This window comes from Phacochoerus africanus, chromosome 1 (genome assembly GCF_016906955.1).
Source record: "Phacochoerus africanus isolate WHEZ1 chromosome 1, ROS_Pafr_v1, whole genome shotgun sequence".
NCBI classification, from domain to species: Eukaryota; Metazoa; Chordata; class Mammalia; order Artiodactyla; family Suidae; genus Phacochoerus; species Phacochoerus africanus.
In genome coordinates, this window is record NC_062544.1 from 211,708,848 (window position 1) to 211,730,038 (window position 21,191).

General features: G+C 50.3%; 1 protein-coding gene across 1 annotated transcript; it reads right to left on the reverse strand.

The window, feature by feature from the left end:
- Window positions 1-1,567: 1,567 nt before the first annotated feature.
- LRRC15 (leucine rich repeat containing 15) lies at window positions 1,568-12,597 on the reverse strand. Its single transcript, XM_047755541.1, has 2 exons — window positions 12,517-12,597; window positions 1,568-3,821 (listed from the first exon to the last, which is right to left on the reverse strand). Exon 2 carries the CDS (start codon window positions 3,814-3,816, stop codon window positions 2,071-2,073), a length of 1,746 nt encoding a protein of 581 aa, XP_047611497.1. The 5' UTR covers window positions 3,817-3,821; window positions 12,517-12,597; the 3' UTR covers window positions 1,568-2,070.
- Between the last annotated feature and the right edge of the window lie 8,594 nt (window positions 12,598-21,191).

The window sequence follows — 21,191 nt, forward strand, 5'->3', positions numbered from 1 at the left end:
TTGTGCAGGACCATCAACATCACGGGTGTTAAGGCCCCGGGGATTTGTTATTTGTTTCCAGGGCCAGAGGGACTAGTAAGGGTCAGTCAGGATTGACAGGAGATTTCCAAATTCCTATGTGTTGGCTGAAGCTCTTTCCTGGACAGACACAGACACCTAAAATTCCCCATCTCACTGTTTCTACATCTGAACTGGTAGACCAGTTGTCTAAAGACATGCATTGTCATTGGTGTACTTTCTTTACCAGGGTAAATAGATATGCAGCAGGAAGGGAGGCAAGGGCAGGTGTTCGTGTGACTGCAACTCTGGACCAAACAACTCAACACGTGGACCTGGACCACAGCCAGGGAGGAGCTGCGGAGAGGGCCTTGATCCAGGGTGAACTCTCTACATACCCTGATGCTGCTGCCTGCTGCATCTGAGAATGCTGACATTCAGTTTCTAGCTGATTGTGATGTTTTACCATGACATTAGAGGGTTTGCCGGGTTCCCTTACACTTGGCTGTCCAATTAAACGATCTCATCTCTGAGCTATTTCACTTCCCCCAAATGGAGAGTGAAAATCAAAAACAGATATAGACACATCATGCCCATAAAAGGCCCAGGCAGATGACTCTCCAGTGAGCAACAGACAGCTTGTTGCAAGGCTCTGGTGTGTGGTTGCATGGACCTCTCTAGTTGAGATGCTTCTGACCTGGGCAGTCTGAGGACCTAAAGGTCTGGTATTCAATTCAACCCCCTGTCCAGGCCAGAATGTACGCATGTCTGCTCCTCCAGCCTTGGCAGCTGGGCCTTTTCAAAGGCTGGCTGGGGCGTCAGGGTAGGAAGGGAAGGGAGGGGCCCATCCTGACTCATGGGGAGCCAGTTCCCACGTAAGTCCATGCCACCTCCACAAACTCCAGTCTTCTCCAGTAAAAGGTTGGGATGGAGGATCCTGGTGATGTCTTGTTTCTTAAACAGGGTGCCGATTACATGGCTGTGTACAGTTTGCGCAAATCCATCAAACCATACACTATTGTGCTCCCACTTTTCTGCCATACAAAGTTAAAAGGAATGTACATGTGTATGTGTGACTGGGTCACCCTGCTGTACACTAGAAAATTGACAGAACACTGTAAACCAGCTATAATGGAAAAAAAAAAAAAAAAACCAACCAAAGTTAAAAGAGAAAAACTCTGGGAGTGAACACAAGGATCCCCCTTGCTTTCTCCACCCAGTACCAATAGACTGATTGTAATGTTTTTAGGGGGTCAGAATTTCTACACAACTTTATTCCTTAAAGGACTAAAATTTACAAATCAAATCTGCTGCAGTTTAGGAATATCATTCTCTAAGAGGCTGAACCTGTTGTACCAGTGCCTGTCTTCCTTTTCCAGATTAAAAAAAAAAAAAAAAAAAAACGCAAGAGAGACGTTGATGATGGCACTACTTCCAGGAGCTGAGCAGCCTCTTTTTTCCCTTCTCTCTTTCGTAGCATCCTGAAAGCTGGGGCATTTGGCAGTTCTTAAGAGATCAGCTGAATGGTTTGAAGCCTTCTTTGAGGAGAGACGTCCCCTTGCCTTCAGGAGCAAGAAATGAAAGGAGACCTTTTATTTGATGGGACAGGGTAGAGCTATGCCACAAACAAGAGGAAGAAAGAGGGGAGGTCAATTTACATCATACTTAGGAGAGGGGTGGTCCCGGTGGAGAACTATTCCCACAAAGTGGGCAGGTGTGTCATAATTGTGTCTATAGAGACCAGCAGGGGTGCGGGAACAGGGAAGGTGGTTCTTGGAGGAGAGCTGGTGAGGCTTTGGAGGAGGGGCCTTCTTGGAGGAAGCCCAGGGGTGTGAATTGGAAACCCTGCAAGGTTTTAGCCAAGGCCAGTCCAATCTTCCTAATGGTAAGGAGATTCTGCAAGAACCTCTTCTAAAGGAGAACCAGGCAGGTCAGGAAAAGGTGGGGGTGTCTTTTGCTCGGGGACCAGAGAGAAGAACAAGGGATGGCTCTATGGGCCGAGGGATGGAGTAATGAAGTCCTGGATTCTCTGGTGGTCCCACCATTCCCCAGCCCTGCCTCCAGCCTGCCTCTCTAACACTCATTGGGTGCCTTCATCTGCATCAGAACGGCATGGCTCCTCTTCTTGCAGCAGCAGCAGCAGATGCAGGCAGCCAGGGAACAGGCCAGGGCAATGATGCCAATGACAATGGCGGCAATGGCCAGCCCTCTCTGGGCTGGGGTCATGCTCTGGGCATCCGTGACCCCGATGGTGGTCAGATCAGTGTAGTCCGACACGGTGCTGGTGAAGTCAGTGGCGGAGGAGACAGAGGTGGTGTCAGTGTAGCTGGATGTGTCCAGGTACTGTGATGTCTCTGAGTGGCTGGGAACCTCGGGGGTCACTGGGCCCTGGACACTGGGGATAGCGACACTGATGCTGATGATGATGAGGGACTGGCCTCGGACACTGGCTGGGCTGAAACACACCGGGAGGGTGTCCGTCCCCAGCCGGGCCCTGTTAAGCAGAAGCCAATTGTGGAGCGGAAGGATGTCTGAGTCACACCTCCAGGGGTTGTCATAGAGCCGCAGCTCGCACAGCTTCCCCAGGTGATCGAAGATGCCCAAGGGCAGGTTCTCCAGCTGGTTGTTCTGCAGCTGGATTGTCATGAGGTCGTTGACATTGGCGAAGATGTTCCCCGGGAGCTGTCTGAGGCGGTTGTTCTGCAGGGAGATGTTCTGCAGGTTGGTTAACATGCGGAAGACGCTCCCGTCCAGCTCCTGCAGCGCGTTGGTATGGAGCGACAGCTCCTGCAGCTCCACCAGCCCATTGAAGGCACCGGGGGAGATGTAGCTGATCTGGTTGCGGCTGAGGATCAGGACCTGCAACTGGCGAAGGCTGCTGAAGACATTGTCCGGGAGGGAGGTGATGTGGTTGTCGTAAAGCCAAAGCTCTCGCAGGTTGTGCATGGGTCCAAAGATGCCCGGGGAGAGCTCCTTCAGGGAATTCCCGAAGAGCGTGAGCCGGTTGAGCTGGGGCAGCTGCATGAAGATGCCGGGGGGCAGCTGGGAGATGTGGTTGTTGGACAGGTAGAGCCTCTGGAGGTTCCGGTTGTTGTGGAAGAGGCCGGGGGGCAGCATGCCAATCTGGTTCTGCTGCAGGGCCAGCTCCTGGAGGTTGCCAAGCCCATCAAAACAGCCCATGGGGAGGTCCGAGAGCCGGTTCTCATACAGCCGGAGGACCTGGAGGTTCCCCAGGCGCTGGAAGACCCTGGGCGAGAGGTGGGTGAGGCTATTCTTGCCCAGGTTGAGCTTGGTGAGACCCACCAGGTGGTCAAAGACCCCATCGGGGATGTACTCCAGGTGATTGCCGTGCAGCTGCAGCTCCTTGAGGTTGCTGAACTGGGAGAAGTGGGCCGGCTGGATCTGCACCAGCTGGTTGCTGGACAGAAGGAGGGACTCGAGGTTGTCCAGGCCCTGGAAGAGGCCAATGGGCAGGACCTGAAGCTTGTTGTTGGCGAGGCTGAGGTAGCGCAGCGAGCCCAGGTTGCGGAAGGCCCCGGGCATGATGTGGGACAGCTCGTTCTTCTCAATCCTCAGGGCGATCAGGGCTGAGATGTTGAGGAACGGAGACTCGTTGAGCTCGGTGATGTGCGTGTTGAGGATCTGCAGGCTCATGGCGTTCCAGGGCAGCGGGGTGGGCACTGCCACGATGCGTGCCCCGATGCACTCCACCTGGGAGGCCCTGGAGCAGGTACATTCACTAGGGCAGCCATAGTAGGCCAAGCCCACAGCCCAGACTTGGCAGCCCACCAGCAAAAGGAGATAATGTTTCAGTGGCATGGCCTCTGAAAAAGGAGAGAGAGCACACGGTCAGGGCTGCCTCACGGACACTGCCACTGTCTGTAAGCCAACGCCAGCCTTCGGCACCAGACCCTGGCTTGCCTTTGAAGCCCATCACCACCTACTCACCTCATGCTCCCTGCGGTCTTCTCTGCGAGCCCCTTTGCCTTCCCCCATGCCTGCCTACTTCTCTGCTTTTGCCCAAGCCATTCTTGCCACCTCAAGGGCTTGTCATCCTCATCCAAAGCTCTCCCACATGCCTAAGTCTAGCGCAAAGGCAATCACCTCTGGGAGGCTTTCCTGGCTTCCATGAGTGTGCATTAGTTACCCTCCCGTGCAGGTGGTCTTCCCAACCGCCTCCGTGGCCCAGGCCACAGCAGCCACAGACGGCATGCACTGTGTTCCCATCCATCTCCTTCAGGAGCCAATAGGCTTGGCGAGGGCATCATGTCCCAGCCCTATGAGTCCCTCAAGTCAGGAACAGTCTCTCTCTCTCTCTTTTTTTTTTTTGCCTTTTCTAGGGCCGCTCCCCCCCACCCCACCCTCCCACTCCCGGCATATGGAGATTCCCAGGCTAGGGGTCGAATCAGAGCTGTAGCCACCAGTCTATGCCAGAGCCACAGCAATGCCAGATCCAAGCCGCATCTGTGACCTACATCACAGCTCATGGCAACACTGGATCCTTAACCCACTGAGCGAGGCCAGGGATCAAACCCGCCACCTCATGGTTCTTAGTTGGATTCGTTAACCACTGAGCCACAGCAGGAACTCCATGAACAATATCTTATCCATCCCTGTGTCCCTCATAGCACCTGGACTTGCTGATTGAACACAGCTTCCTTGGGAGGAACAGCTAGGAAAGGAGAAATACACAGGGACAGAACCTGGGGGAAGATGCTAAAGCCACCAACACGGAGGCCTGCTGGGCGGAGCAGCAGCAGCAGCCAGCAGAGGTGGGACCCCACTGAGATCTGGTGGGAAAGACTGCAGGGAAGCTCAGCTTCTCCTCTCTGGCCAGCCCAGGTCCATCGCTGCCACCACCAACCTGCAGCGCCCCCCCCCACCGCCCCCCGCCGCCCCATGTTAACCCTTTCATGGATGCTTCATCTAGGTTTAATCCAAAGCACCTTTCCAATGAAAGGAAATTAGCTGCACCACTTCCTGTCTCACTGGAAGGCACTGATGTGGGTCGGCCCATGTCTGGGATCTGCCTTCTGGGTACTAGTCCCAGTTCTCAGAAGAAACATTGAGTGACCTGGGGACCTGGGGTAAGTCCCAGGACACTGAGGATGTACGTGGAACTGAAAGATGGTAGGTCCCCATGCGCCCACAGACACGGTGCTGATCTGGGCATGGAGCCAAAGTCATGAAAGCATTGGTGTTTGAGGTCAGGTCTATAAAACGTATAGATGGTGGGGACATGGGGTGTCAGGTGGGGACTGGGCCCTAACAGATCATGTAAGGACCATGAACTAGCTGTTTGATCTCGAATCAAGCTTGAGGCCTCCAGGCTGAGCTTCCTCATTTGTTAAGTGAGGGTGGTAACTTCCTCCTGAGCACATGGGAGAAGAGCTGTGAGGGTGTTCTGTGCAGCGCTGAGCAAATGTGTGAGCAGGTGTCATGCTCATCCGCATCACAGCCCTTGTGGACCCCTGGATGCAGGAAGGCCTCTAAGTGCTTTTTCTCCTGGCATTCTTACCTAAGGGACTCAGGATTTCTGTGTACATATAGAGCATCCGTAACTTCAAAGGGGTCCCTAACTCCGAAGGGTTAAGAACGTCTGGTCATACTTTCCTGTCATTTTATAGGGATGCAGAAAGCAGGAAAACTGAGGCTCAGAGCTTAAAGCCCGGATCTCCAGATTCCTAGATGAGAACTTGAGTGTTAATTCAGTGTCTCTCCTTTTAATGAGCAAAAGTCCTGAGTCAGAGGAAGGAATGTCCAATGATGGCTTATAAGACACAAACTGGCTGGGTGGAGAAGGTACTGCTCTGGCCTCTCTTTGTTCTTCTGAACCCAGGGTGTCCTGAGTCTGGCCCATAACCCAGAATCATCCAGGCTGCCCAACCTGGTCTCAACTCAATGCACCCTTTCCCTGCCTCCCCAACAAGCTTACTCTGAGGAAAGAACCCAAGTTCACCCCCGACCCACCCAGATCTTGATCGTTCCCTTATTCATGGTCCATCCAAGTCCTGACCTGCTGTACTTTCACATCAAAGACTCGAGTAAGAATGTAGAACTGCGGAGAAATGAAAGAAAAATGACAACTTGACCAATGGAGTCTGAATGCAAAGGAAGGGGACCAGATTAAGCTATGCACACATCTAAAAGGATGAACTTGTATAGACAAATGTCAGATCCTGAACTTGAGAGCATAAAATGAACAGCCCAGATAGGGGACACAGAAAAAGTGACTTACCATCCATCCCCAGAGAAAGACTTAGGGCTTTTTATTGATGGTAACAAAGAAAGGAGACTGCTCCCACAAGCTAATGTGATCTTAGATTGCATTAATAGAAGTATCAAGTGTGGAACAAAAGAGGTGATAGTGTGGGAGTTCCCATTTTGGCTCAGTAGTAATGAACCCAACTAGAATCCAAGAGGATACAGGTTCGATCCCTGGCCTCAATCAGTGGGTTAAGGATCCGGTGTTGCCATGAGCCGTGGTGTAGGTTGACGATGATGCGGCTCAGATCTGGCATTGCTGTGGCTGTGGTACAGGGCAGCAGCTATAGCTCTGATTTGACCCCCAGCCTTGAGAACACCTAGGTGCTGCAGAAAACAAAAAAACTAAAAAGAAGGAAGGAAGGAAGGAAGAAAAAGAAAGAAAGAGAGAGAGAAAGGAAGAAAGAAGGAAAGGAAGAAGGAAAGAAGGAAGGAAGGAAAGAAAAAGAAAGAAGAAAGAAAGAAAGAAAGAAAGAAGAAAGAAAGAAAGAAAGAAAGAAAGAAAGAAAGAAATAAAAGAAAGAAAGAAAGAAGAAAGAAAGAAAGAAAGAAAGAATGAAAGAAATAAAAGAAAGAACGAAGAAATAAAGAAAGAAAGGGAAGGAGGAAAGAAGAAAGGAAAGAAGGAAAAAAGGAAAGAAGGAAGGAAGGAAGGAAGGAAGAAAGAAAAATAAAGAGAGGGGAGGTGATAGTCTTACTCCACACCACACTTATGGGTCTACATCCATAATGCTATTCTCAGTTTCACCCTGAATTTCAAGAAAGTCAATGACAAACGGGTCTCTTGAAGGCCTTCTAGAGAAGAGGAAGAGTATGGTAACCAGATGCAGAAACCAGAGCATCTGCGCATCCATTGAAGGAACTGTAGATGAACAGCCAGAAGGAGAGAAGATGTGAAGAGCCTGCAAGTGTGGTCTTAGCACAGAGGAAGGCCGGCTCTGGGATAAAGAAAGCAGCCTTACTCAGTGTGGCTCCCAAGGTCAAAACTAGTGTACAGAAGCTTCGGTTCACCACCAAAGAGAGCGTGTCCAAATCAGAATGGACAGCCGCCTGAGGTAGTAAGCTCCTCATCACTGAAATTTATGATGTCAGAAATGAGCATCTGAAACTGAGCAACTACTTGGTAAGGAAGCTGGAGAGAGGCTTCCTCTACCTGTCAGGCTATCAGATTAGATGACAACTGATGTCCTGTCCATCCCTAGGATTTTAGGAGTCTAAGGCTGAGTCCTGGAGCAAGGATATGAGATCCACCTACCTGGACAATGGTGCCTGTGTTCCCAGGGGGTTTGTGGCGACAGGTGTGGGCATTCGCCCACCCCCTTGATTTATGTGCGCGAGAGAGATCTAACCCCTGGATGGACTTACCAAAGCTGAAGGATGGCTCCTGGTGATGAGCCATTTAGGACTTATTTTTAATGTATATTCCAATGCCAGAATGCTTCCCAATGATGTGGTACCCAAGTATTAGAGACGAAAGTGCCCATGACCTGGCAATCCCAGGACAGTCTCTGTCAAGTTCCCCCTTCTATCATGAGGGTGTGGGACAAAATACCCTCTGAAGACCCATCTCAGGCCTCTCTGAGTTTGCACTCCCCAGCTGGGGAGGGGGCATCAAGCCAGCCCCAGGCAGGGCCCAGGGCCAGGGGAGTGTGCCTCATGGCCTGGAAAGAGGAGAAGGAAGAAGATGAATCCCTTATGGGAACAGAGCCACTGTTGTTTCAAATGGACCACACTCAGCTTGACAAATATTGCAAGAATTTGCAGATTTTCCTTTTTATATATTCTCATGCCTGCAGAGCCCATCCCAGCACCACATGCACTGGTTTCCTACTTTCCAGCACTTGTCACTGCCACAGCTGGCACTGATGGCTCGAAAGGCCCTCCAGAGAGCCCCCCTCAAGACTAGTTGCAGAGCCTGTTGGGGAGGGAAGGGCTGCAGGAGCAGGGCTGGGGAGCCAGCCGGGCCCTTGAACTTCTAGCAAGTGTGGCAGGCATATACAGTGGCCCGAGGCCCTCAGGAGCCCAGCACACAGCAGCCTAATAGCCCACGCTGCCTAGTGCCGCTTGGCAGCCGTGACAAATGCCAGTTAAAGATCCACGAAGCTGCCCTAATTACACCCTCCTCCTCCAGGCGGTCTGACGCGTCCTCAGTCACTGTGGCGACTTGGTCCAGCCCCTGTCCTGGGAGAGGGAGCAGCCTGGCGTCTGTCGCTGGCCCAGAGAATTCATCGAGCCGGCAGACACACAGCAGGACAGACAGACAGCTCACCTGGACACTCTGATGCAGTCCCTCCCCAGGACTGGAAGCACTCGGACCAGGCACTCTGACTCTGGGTCTCTTTGGCAAGAACTGCCTGTGACTCACGGGCAAACACATAATTAGCCTCGAAGCCCTGGGCTTTGTCGGTTGGTGGGTTGGGTCTTTGGGTTTAATACCATCATTCCCAGTCCCTAAACATGAGGTTTCCTGGGAGGAGACGCCTTCTTACTTCAATGCCACAGAGCAAAGCTTCTGGAAGGCACCTCGGAGACAAAGGTGCTACACTGTCTGAATGCTAAGCTGGAGTGTGAGTTTAGGTAAATTCTCCAGGCCTCAGTTTCCCCTCCCGTAAAGACTCCCAAGTGCCCTCGGTAGCACTGACATCTTACCAGAGACAGAAAGGAGATTTGGCCTGAAGCCCCGCCATCGCCACTATTCCCTGTAGGTCATATGGAACCGCCAGCAGTGTCACCTCCATACCGCGGCTTGAGGACCTCATCCCCATGGTCTCAGGCCCATCTTGCTTCAAAAGTTTTCCAGGCAGAGCAACCCCCGCTTATTCATCAGCTCATCTTCGCGTGGCCAATAGCCATTTCATGGATGGGGAAGCTGAGAGGGGCCTTAGGGAGCCTCTGGTCCCAGCCCCTCCCAGCGCACCCGGGGAAACCAAGGCCCAGACAGCAGTTCTCCCGCCCTGACCTGTGCTGTCCGCACACAGAGTGGGCCTCCTCTGCACTGAGATGCTGCCCCATCCACCGAGGGAGATGCCAGGCCGGCACTGTGGTGTCTCCCCCACACACGGCCTGTGTCTGCCTCAATCAAGCTCCACTCTGTCTGCGGTCCAATGGGTCCCAAGTTCATTGTCTGACTGAGAGGCTCAGTGCATCCCGACCTCCCCCACTCGCTGAAAAGGGGTAACCACCGTCCGCCACCTGCCAACCATCAGTACCTAAACATCACCTGGAAGTGCCTGGGAAGCTTGCTTAATAAAACTGACCTCACAGCGCTGCAGCAGTGAGGATTCAATGAGTTAATGCATGTAAAGCACTCGGACTTGGTCTTAACCCCAAACAAGTATTATTCATCCTGCTATTAAACAAAATCAGAATCTTGGAGGCTCCACTCACAGAGATTCTGATCCCCGGGGTTGAGAGTTGGGGAGGGGTGGGGGCGGGGGGTGGCCCAGGACCCTGCATGTTGAACACATTCCTCAAGTGACTCAGATGCAGGAGTCCACAGCCCACCCTGGGAAGCATCAGTTGAGGCCTAGACCACCTGGGACACCACGTTCCTGACCCATGTCATTTACTGTCAAGGCAGCAAGACTGTACCCTGGATCGAGGAAGCTGAAGGTCAGGCCATAGACCTGGTCCAGCCCCTCTATCACTATTTCCTTCAGTGGCCTTTTCTCCATCCTTGTCAGACATCTGGGGTTTGTGCTAAGTTGAGCAGCAGCAGAGGCTGCTCCCTGAGCAGCACTTGAGGCCCAGGACCTTAGAAATCCTGGTCCAACCATCTGATCCTTTTGTAGCTGGAAAAACGAAGGGGTCCAGAGGGAGGACTGGCATTGCAGACAGTCAGCAGAAGATTCCAGATACCCAGATCAGGCCTCTACCTAACCATAGAGCTTGGGGAGCCCCTGAACCCTATCATGAGGCTTTAGGACCTTGTCAACCATATGTCTGGCACTGCCTGGAAGCGGGGAAGAGGTGGCTTCCCTCTCTCCATCCTAAAATAAGGGCTCATCTACAATCCGCCCTCCAGCTGCCCAGCATGATAAGTCAAGCTCGAGTGCCTCTCCCAAATCCCAGCATGCATGGTTTCAGGGATGTTCTACCTCGAGGCTGCTCTGATGCTCATGATTTCTCAATTGCACCTGAGCTGCCTGAAGGAGTGAAGGGAAGGAACGGAAGAGGTCACAGAAGCGGCTGATCCCAGCATTTCAACATCCAGCCCGGTTCAGGGCTCTCCCCATGAGGAAAGCTCTACCTGAAACACATCCTGAAGCCCCAAGAGAAGCGGGGCCACCCCCCTTAACCCCGCCTATGCCCCATGGTTGACTCCATCTTTCCTGGGCCCATCGAAGTCAAAATAGGGTTCATTTGTTTAAAAAAGAAAATGAGTAAGAAAAAGCAAGTCCTTTCCAACCCCAGGGTTTGGGGAGGTAGGGTTTCCTGCAGAGGCCAGAACAGGGCTGTAATTAGCTGGGCGGAAATGGCAGGAGATACTGACAAACTTGCCAGCAGAGCAGGGAGATGCCCCCACTTGGGGCTCTTACTTTAAAGCCATGGGCTACAGCCCCCTTCTCAGGACCACACCTGGGGGGCCCAACTCAGATAGAAAAGGATCAGCCCCCCCGCCCCATCAAAGCATCTTGAAAGAGATTCCTAAATCTTAGGTCCCAGAAGCCCAAGGGGACAGTGAAACCCGCAGCTGAAGTCAAGCTTTTGAGGCCAGGATTTAGGGATGCAAATTGCCATGTGTAATCACAGCCCTCGGAGTGTTTGTCAGGGAACGGCGGCAGGACCAAGTTGGAATAGCTTCTCTCTCAGGTCCCCTTCCTCCTCCACATCTGGATCTACCCCCACTTGCGCCCCACCATGCCCTCCATTTATTGAGCCCCACTGATGATCCCCTGAACCCTATCATGAGGCACACTGTCCAGGTAGTGTGCCCAGCCCTGGGAGAGCCTGCTGTCTCCTTTCTGCAAAGTCTCTTTAGAACCCGTCCCCTGGCCCTGACCTCGATCACGTACTTGTCTCCTCTCTGCAGAATCTGCCCTGCTGACTCAAGACCACAGGCAAATGGGACTGCCTGGTCCTGGAGGTACCCTAGATGTTCAATCAAGGCAGAATGTAAGAAGTGACAGGCATTAGAGAATTTCTAAATGGCAGAAATCTGTGGCACCAACACTGGCTGAAATACTGTGATGCGATCCTAAAGGAGAAGCTGGAGTGTGACAGACAGACATCCAGCACCTTCAGCCTGAATGATGTTGTGTCACAGGAGAGAGTTGCAACCTGCCCTGAGGCCACACCTTTGACCCTGGAGGTAGATGGGCTCTCTCACCCTTGGCATGGGTTAGAAACTCTAGAAAAGTTCGGCTTTTCCACAATTGGTTCCTTGGCCCTGCTCCTGTCTCTGCCTTTGAGCTGGGGAGCTGGTCAAGGTACAATGGTCACAGTTTTAAATGCAAATTCCCCTCATGGTGAAGCCATCTCCGGCCCTGACTCTGCCTGTCCACGGCCAGCAGCTAAGGCAGCCAAGCCCCATGGTCTAATTGGCCAGAGGGGAAAGCTGCCAGAATGGGGCCGCCCAAGCCACACACAAACTTAGAATCTGAAACAACCCCGAGCCCACAGCTGAATTCCAAACTGCAAATCCAACCCAGGCACCGGCACAGCTGCTAAAGCTGCATTTGTAGCAACTCTAAGTCAGTCTATGAAGAGAGTACAGCTCTCTAACCCAGGAAACCTCCATTTGTCCTGGACAGACCTAAACGCAAGACAGGCCACTCACTAGTGGCTGCTGTAGTAAATGCTGGGGCAGAGAACCTTGGTTCAAAGAACCTGAATCTTAAAAAGAGAGACTCTTCTCCCAGTGGAGGTGGTATCCTGAAAGAGGTAAACTCCTGGGTAACTGCTGTGATAATTTAGTCAACTTGCAATGCATCCTGCAGGTCTAAAACTTCTTCGCATCCCAGGTCGACATCAGGGCTGCGTCAGGGCCAGAGGTTCCAGAGGCTGGTCCAGAATCCGCAGAGAGGGGCTGTGGCCGCAGGCGCCTGGGCAGCATGGGGTGGGGCCACGCGCCCCTCCAACACAGGCTCCACTGGCTGGGTTCCTAAAGCATCCCCAGGCACCGGGCCAGCCCTGCCCCTTCTGGACTCTCATCCCTGGGGAGCGGGGTCAGCAGAAAAGAAGGGACGGGATAGCCGGGTCCTTCCAGGCCGGTGGGAGGGAGGGAGGAGGCAGGAGGCCGGCCCGCCTACTTACCAGCAGCTCGGCGCCCGCCCGCCTGCCGTCGACCAGAGGGAGCCGGAGTGGAAGACGAGGGACGGCTCAAGGCTGCAGCATGAGTGCGGCTCGCCGGGCGCTCCCGGTATTTAAGGGATGCCTCGCGTGAGTCACCGCCAGGGGCAGTGTCGGCGCGGTAGCGGGGAGGGGCACGCGCGCCCCTGCAGCGCCCCGACGTGCGAGGACAGAGGGCACCAGACATACAGGCAAGCCTGCGCGCGCAGCGGAAGGGGCTTCCTTCTGCCAGTGTGTTTGTTTGGTTTGGTTTTTTGTTTTTTGATTTTAAGAACGCATTTTCCACTTTTCTCTTTTCCTCCAGTGTTTATTTTGGACTCTCTCTGCCTTGGCCACTGCGGTTCCAGAAAAGAGCTCTGTCTCTAGAAAAGGCATCCGTTCTTTTTCCTTTGAAACTTTTTATTTGGAAGTAATTTCAAATTCACAGAACAATGGCAAGAATAACACAAGGAACACTCTTATCTGCTTAACCCAATGCACGTGTTAACATTTTGGAAAATGTCCAAGGAAAGATAAAGTTACCCCCATGCGGTCCTTCCTAAAAACAATGTTCAATTCCCTTCTGACATCAGCCTCTGTCCCCTCACTGTCCCCTCCCAGAAGTGGGTACACGCAGCAGTCCAGGGGCATATCTGGGCATGAGGGGCTGCCTGTGCCAGGCATGTCTGCCTGGGAGTTAGCGTCCTGGTGCCCCCGTGGAAGATAAATCATTTCTACTCATGGCATCACCAAGAGGGCCTGGGAAGGGGAGAAAGAAGTAATGGTAGGAGGGGCAGGGAGGCTGTTAAACCTCAGCTTCTCCGAGGTGGAGCCTCAACAAGGACTAAGCCACCTGCCCTCCCCTGGCTCAGTTTACCCTCTCAGCCGGGTGGGGAGAGTGATATTTACACACCGTGCTCATCCGAGGCCGAGAGCCTTAATTAATGTTTGCACAGTGCTTTGAGAGCTGTGATGAAAGGAAGACATAAAAGTGCGTAGTGTTATTACTGAAATAGTCATTTGGGTGGCTTGCCGTCGTCAAGCCCTTCAGCCTGAATCATGCCACGTACCTCTGCACTGCAGCACTGTGATTCAGAGCTAGACACAAAAACCGTCCGGTCCATTAAGTGACACTGGCCCAAGAGGCACAGGCACTGCTTGGAGGGGGTCTCCGCACTGCTCCTAGCCCATCTCTTCAACCACCAGCCTCCCTTCCAAATAACATTCCACGTGGAGAACCCTCTCCCTCTTCCTCCCCTGGAGCCGCCACATCCCCAAATTCAGGGACTTCAACTGCCTTTCTGTAGAAGCTGCAAGATTAAGAGGATCCCCTCTTTACCGTCTTTCCTTCCTTCCCAGTCCTGACATTCAGCCACCCTGGGCTAGGCCCTGGGCTGGGGTCTGTGGACAGCACAGCAATGACTCAGATGCATTTCATGCCCATAAAGAGCTGACGCTCAGCAGGGAGAAAGAAAGAATGGCCACCCATGAAGCACCCACTGTGAACCAGAAAGCCCAGACACCTATTTCATCCACACATTACTTTGTCTACACCAAGCTTCTCAGCCTCACCACTCTCGACACTTGGGGCCAAAGGATTCCTTGCTGTGGGAAGCTGTCCTGGGTATCATAGGGTGCTTAGAGCATCCCTGCCCTCTACCCACTGGATATCAACCAGTAGCATCCCTCCCAAGTTGTGACAACCAAAAATGTCTCAACACAGTGCCAAATGTCACCTAGGGAGTACACACACACACACACACACACACACATGACTGAGGACCACTGATTACCAAGTAATCCTGTGAGTGGGAATAATTGCCCCCATTTTACAGATAGAAAAACTGAGGCCTTGGTCAGCTAACTAATTTCCCCAAGGTCACCCGATAAGCAGACGAACCTGGATTCAAACTCTAAACTGTAGATCCCTTGCTACGCTAGATCCTATGCCAGCCTGTTAATCCCACCCGAGCACTGTGTGCTTGGATGCACCTACTGTAGATGGATGTGTGGCTGTGTTTGGATGGGTGCAGAATAAGGATTGTGAGGGGTCCAGGGAAGTGAGGTCACTGAGAGAAGCTTCCTCAGGGTAAAGTTGACACACATGGGTGCATTTTAAGGGATAGTGCCTGAGTTTCAGAGAAAAGCTGGCTTTAAAAGATGAGCAGGATCCGGAAAAGCAGGGGCAGTGAGTTAAGGAAAGTCAGGGCCAGAGCAAGGAGAGAGGACTGGAACCCCGGGGGAGGAGCGTGGGCTCTGTGGGGGAGGGCTGGGATGCTCCCTGAGGAGTGGGATGTCCTTCCGCAGGCAGTAGGGAGCCACTGAAGGTTTTGGAGGAGGAGAGAGACACAGTCAGAGCCACACTGCAGGAGGTGAAGAACGGCCGGGTTTCCATGTTTCATGGAGAGCCCTTTGGTACCCACGGGGAAAACAGTTGGCAGACCACTTCCATCCTGTTCTTTGGTCCTCTGGACAGGACGTGGGTTTTAATATGGTAACCAGGCCATACAGGAGGGACTGGTCCCCAGACTGAGTGTCTGTGGGCAACAGATATGCACTACTGCATATAAAATAGATAAACAATGAGGATTTACTGTATAGCACAGGAACTATAGTCAACATCTTCTAATAACCTATAATGGAAAAGAATAAAAAAATATATACATATATTTGGTTTTACATATATAAATATATATGCATACATATATACACCCAAATCATTTGCTGTACACCTGAAAGTAACACAATATTGTAAATCACCTATGCTTCAATCTTTAAAAATTAAGAAATAGGTGTCCCTTGGTGGTTCAGTGGGTTAAGGATCCCGCATTGACACTGCTGGAGGATGAGTTGCCTCCCTGGCCCCGGGGACTTCCACAGGCCGCAGGCCCAACCAAAAAAACAAAGTGAAAAAAATAATAAAAGAGTGTTTGTGAGGATCCAGCTATAGGACGTCTGATCTTCCTGCTCACTGAGCCCCTCTTTTGCAAAGGAACATACTCTCTCCTACAGAGAAAGCAAAATGACCCCAGTCAGCCCCCAGAAGCAAGATCTATTATTGGTGAAAGTAAAAGCCTGATTCAGCACCCACAGCTCTGTAAACATCAGCCCCCCGGGAAACCAGAAGGGCCAGCTTGCCTCAGGGTTCACAGAGCTCTGCGCCCTCCCTCCCACGCAGGCTTCTCCAGTCTGGTGATTAAACACAGAAAGAACCCAGGGAACTGAAGGTCACGAGATCTAGCCTCCCCACCAGGGAGGACACCCCTCTGCCGCCCCCTCAAGAGATGAAGTTAGGACCCTGCAGGGTCCACTTCAGGGGTGGGAATGTCAGGCCCACACAGCGAGGTCCCTTGGTAGATTGGCAGAATAAGAAAGGTGGGAACACCAATTGTGGCAAGGATGCCGGGTGGTCTCACTCAAGCTTGATGGGAATATAAATTGGTAGAGCAGCGGGTATCAAAATTGAAAACTGGAGTTCCCATGGTGGCTCAGAGGGTTAAGAACCTGACTAGCATCTGTGAGGATGTGGAGTCGGTCCCTGGCCCCGCTCAGTGGGTTAAGGATCCGGGATCACCACAAGCTGTAGCATAGGTCGCAGGTGTGGCTCAGACCTTGCATTGCTGTGGCTGTGGTGAAGGCCGGCAGCTGCAGCTCCAATTGGAACCCCAGCCTGGGAGCTTCCATATGCCGCAGGTGCAGCCGTAAAAAATCAAAACAAAAACCAAAAACCAACAACCAAACTTCAAAGTGTGTAAACCTATTCACCAGGGTCAATGCCACATACACAGAGAAGACTGTGTGTGGCTGAAGCTATACATTCAATAAATCTCAGAGCAGCTTTGTTTACAATAACGGATCATTGTAAACAATGCAGATGTCTGTCCATAGACAGTGATTCCATACGTCATTAAAACACATGCCAAATAGCCCATTTATTTATTTATTTATTTCATCTTTTTTCTTTTTTGCCTTTTCTAGGGCCACTCCCGCGGCATATGGAAGTTCCCAGGCTAGGGGTCCAATTGGAGCCATAGCCGCCAGCCTTCGCCAGAGCCACAGCAATGTGGGGTCTGAGCCGCGTCCACAACCCACACCACAGCTCACGGCAACGCCGGATCCTTAATCCAGTGAGGCCAAGGATCGAACCCGCCACCTCATGGTTCCTAGTCGGATTCATTTCTGCTGCGCCTCAACGGGAACTCCCCAAGTAGCCAATTTAAAAGATAGGGTTCATCTTTATTTGCTGAGGGAGAAAAATATATATGATATTTTAAGCAGGCTAATATACCTAAGATGATTGCACTCATTAGTTTTAGGACAACAGTCTATTTGTCAATCAGAATCACACACACACAAAAGATGGTCCAAAGTTGAGTTTCTACCATCAAATGGCCCTTCAGTACCCACCGTGTCAGCCTGGGATGGGCACCCAGGGCACCTGTCCCTGCCTGTCTCCCCACATCTCTCATTCCCCAGGAGGCCCTACACTATTCCCACCACCTGCTCTGTAGCCTAGGAGGAAAAGAAGGCCATGGGGCCCTGAGCTCCAGATGTGTGGCTGAGGTTCCCAGCTCATTCCCACAGCCCTGGCTGTTCTCTGAAGGAGGAAGGTTAGCGTTATTCCTCAGCAGTGCATCTCAAAGGCAAGCAGGCATGTCTTTTGCTCACGGGCACAGTGAATCCTAACAGGACTGAAATGCAGCCGCCACCTAAGCCTCTGCTGATTTACTCTGTTTTATATATTAAAAAAACAAAAAAACAAAAAACTCCCCAGTAGAGATAAGGAGACACAAGAGAGAACAGTGTGGATGAGAGAAATTTTCAGCCATACATCTCTATGTGCATGCGTGTTCACATGCGTACATACACGTATCTTTGTCTATATGTATAAAAAGATCAGGGAACTGCTACAGTTGAGGGGGCAATGCTTTTTTTATAACTGTGTTTTTTTTTATTGAAGTGTAGTTGACTCACAAGGTTGTGTCAATTTCTACTCTACAGCAAAGTGATTCAGTTATACATAAATAGACACTTTTTATATTCTTTCCTATTGTGGTTTATCATAGGACATTGAATATAGGTCTCTGTGCTATACCATAGGATATTGTGTTTATCCCCTTAGTGTATGATAGCTCACATGTGCTAATCCCTTCCCTCTCCTAACCACCCTCCCCCGACCCCGGGCAACCACAACTCTCTTCCCCTTGTCTGTGGGTCTGTTTCTGTTTCGTAGCTAAGTTCGTTTCTGTCGTAATTTAAATTCCACATGTAAGTGATATAATATGATATTTGTCTTTCTCTTTTTGACTTACTTCACTGAGTATGAGCATCTCTAGTTGCAACTCTGTGTTAGTTTATGTTTCATTTAAATAAACATACATTCCCTGGAGTTCCCGTCATGGCTCAGTGGTTAACAAACCTGACTAGGAACCATGAGAGTGCAGGTTCAATCCCTGGCCTTGCTCAGTGGGTTCAGGATCTCGGCGTTGCCGTGAGCTGTGGTGTAGGTCACAGACGTGGTTTGGGTCCTGAGTTGCTGTGGCTGTGGTGTAGGCTGGCAGCTGTAGCTCCAGTGCGACCCCTAGCCTGGGAACTTCCACATGCCATGCGTGTGGCCCTAAAAAGCAAAACAAACAAACAAACAAACATACGTTCCCTGAATTGCATCTAATTGATCATCAGAACAGCTACTTTAATAGACAAAGTTCTATTTTTTTTTCATGTTTCTATTTACTGCATTTAAACCTGGCTCCCTGGACCCTCCCCCAATGGGCTCTTTCTCCCCTACCATACCCGCCCTTGCCTGTGGGCCAAGCCCTCAGACCTTTAGGGTCTATAAGCAGGTTCACTCCATTCCACAGGCCCCTCCTTGGTTGCATCTGTGGACACATCACTTTCCTGCACTGTCCTGGTTGTTTTCCTTGGAGGTCCAGCATTCACTGAGCAAACTGAGCTTTCACTAAGTGGCAGACCCTGGCCAGGGGTCTGTATACAGAAGTGAATTTGTCTGAGGGGAACTCAAACACACGAATGGTCATATTCAAGCATGAGGCATGTATGAGATGGGGCCACACAAAGGAGCCACCCAGCCTGCCAGGGCCATGGAAGGAAGGCTTCCCCAAGGAGGCGACCCTTGGACTAAGCCTGGTAAGATGAGCAGGCATTCGGGCACTCTGGGTAGAACAAATAGCATTTGCAAAAGCTCAAAGACACCAGAGACCATGGCACATCCAGCATGTGACAAATAGTCCAGATAACCAGGGGAAAAAGCCCAGAAATAAACCCAAGCCCCTACAGTTAATTAATCTATAACAAAAGTGTCAAGAATATACAATGGAAAAGACAGTTTCTTCAGTAAGTGGTGCTGGGAAAACTGGACAGCTACATGTAAAAGAATGAAATTAGAACACTCTCTAATACCACACACAAAAATAAACTCGAAATGGACCAAAGATCTAAATGTAAGCCCAGACACTATAAAACTCTTGGAGGAAAACATAGGCAAAATACTCTTTACATAAATCACAGAAATACATTTTTTGGATCCACCTCCTAGAGTAATGAAAATAAAAACAGCAATAAACAAATGGGACCAATTTTAACTTAAAACCTTTTGCACAGCAAAGAAAACCATAAATGAAGTGAAAAGACAACCCACAGAATGGAAGAAAATATTTGCAAATGAAGCAACCAACAAGGGATTAATCTCCAAAATACACAAACAGTTCACGCAGCTCTGTATCAAAAAAAAAAAAATCAAAAAAATAGGCAGAAGATCTACATATATATTTCTCTAAGACAGACAGACAGATGGACAAAAAGCACATAAAAAGATGCTCAGGGAGTTCCCGTCGTGTTGCCGTGGTTAACGAATCCGACTAGGAACCATGAGGTTGCGGGTTCGGTCCCTGCCCCCCTTGCTCAGTGGGTTAACGATCCGGCGTTGCTGTGAGGTGTGGTGTAGGTTGCAGACGCGGCTCAGATCCAGCGTTGCTGTGTCTCTGGCGTAGGCCAGTGGCTACAGCTCCGATTGGACCCCTAGCCTGGGAACCTCCATATGCCACGGGAGCGGCCCAAAGAAATAGCAAAAAGACAAAAAAAAAAAAAAAAAGATGCTCAATATCACTAACTATAAGATAAATGCAAATCAAAACAACAGTGAGGTATCACCTCACACTGGTCAGAATGGCTATTATCAAAATTCTATTAACAAGAGGGGGTGGAGAAAATACAACACTGCTACACTGCTGGTGAGAATTTAAATTGGTACAACCACTGTGGAAAAGAGTAAGGAGGTTCCCTAAAAATCTAAAAATAGATCAATATGACCCAGCAATCCCACTCCTGGGCATATAACCAGAGAAAACCATAATTTGAAAAAATATGTGCATACAGTGTTCATTGCAGCACTATTTATAATAGCCAAGATCTGAAAGCAACCTAAATGTCCATCAGTAGATGAATACATAAAGGAGAAGTGGTACTGGGAGTTCCTGTCGTTGCACAGTGGAAACGAATGAGGTTGCAGGAACTCATGAGGTACCATGAGGTTGCAGGTTCGATCCCTGGCCTTGCTCAGTGGTTGAGGATCCAGCATTGCCGTGAGCTACAGTGTAAGCTGCAGACATGGCTCAGATCTGGCATTGCTGCAGCTGTGGTGTAGGCTGGCAGCTGTAGCTCCAATTAGATCCCCTAACCTGGGAACCTCCATATGCCACGGGTGCAGCCATAAAAAGCAAAAAAAAAAAAAAAAGGTATATATATACCATGGAATATTACTCAGCCATAAAAAAGAATGAAATAATGCCATTTGCAACAACATGGACAGACCTAGAGATTATACTAAGTGAAGTAAGTCAAAGACAAATATATGATATTCCTTATATGTGGAAGCTAATAAAAATGATCCAATTCTTATTATGAAACAGAAATAGACTCACAGTTTTTTTTTTTTTTGGTCTTTTTGCTATTTCTAGGGCCACTCCCGTGTGGCACATGGAGGTTCCCAGGCTAGGGGTCCAATCGGAGCTGTAGCCGCCGGCCTACACCAGAGCCACAGCAACGCAGGATCCAAGCTGCGTCTGCAACCTACACCACAGCTCACGGCAACACCGGATCCTTAACCCACTGAGCAAGGGCAGGGACCAAACCCGCAACCTCATGGTTCCTAGTTGGATTCATTAACCACTGCACCACGACGGGAACTCCAGACTCACAGATTTTGAAAACAAACTTATGATTATCAAAGGGAAAATGTTGGGGGGAGGGATAAATTAGGAGTTTGGGATTAACATATACACACTACTGTATATAAAAGAGATAATCAACAAGGACCTACTGTATAGAACAGGGAATTCTACTGATTCTGTAGTAAACTATAATGGAAAAGAATCTGCAAGAGAATGAACATATATGTATATGTATAACTGAATCTCTTTGCTGTACACCTGAAACTAATACCACACTGTAAAGGAACTATATTCCAATAAAACTTTGAATTAATTAGTTAATTTTTTTAAAAAAAGAATAACCAGGAGTTCCTGCTGTGACGCAAATGGGATCAGCATTGTCTCTGTAGCACCGGGATGCAGGTCCAATGGAAGGCAGTGGCCCAACACTGTAGGTTAAAGGATCCAATGTTGTTGCAGCTCCTGCATAGG

Bases quoted from the DNA above. Each gene is read 5' to 3' on its own strand.
- LRRC15 (XM_047755541.1), bottom strand. From the start codon at position 3,816: ATGCCACTGAAACATTATCTCCTTTTGCTGGTGGGCTGCCAAGTCTGG.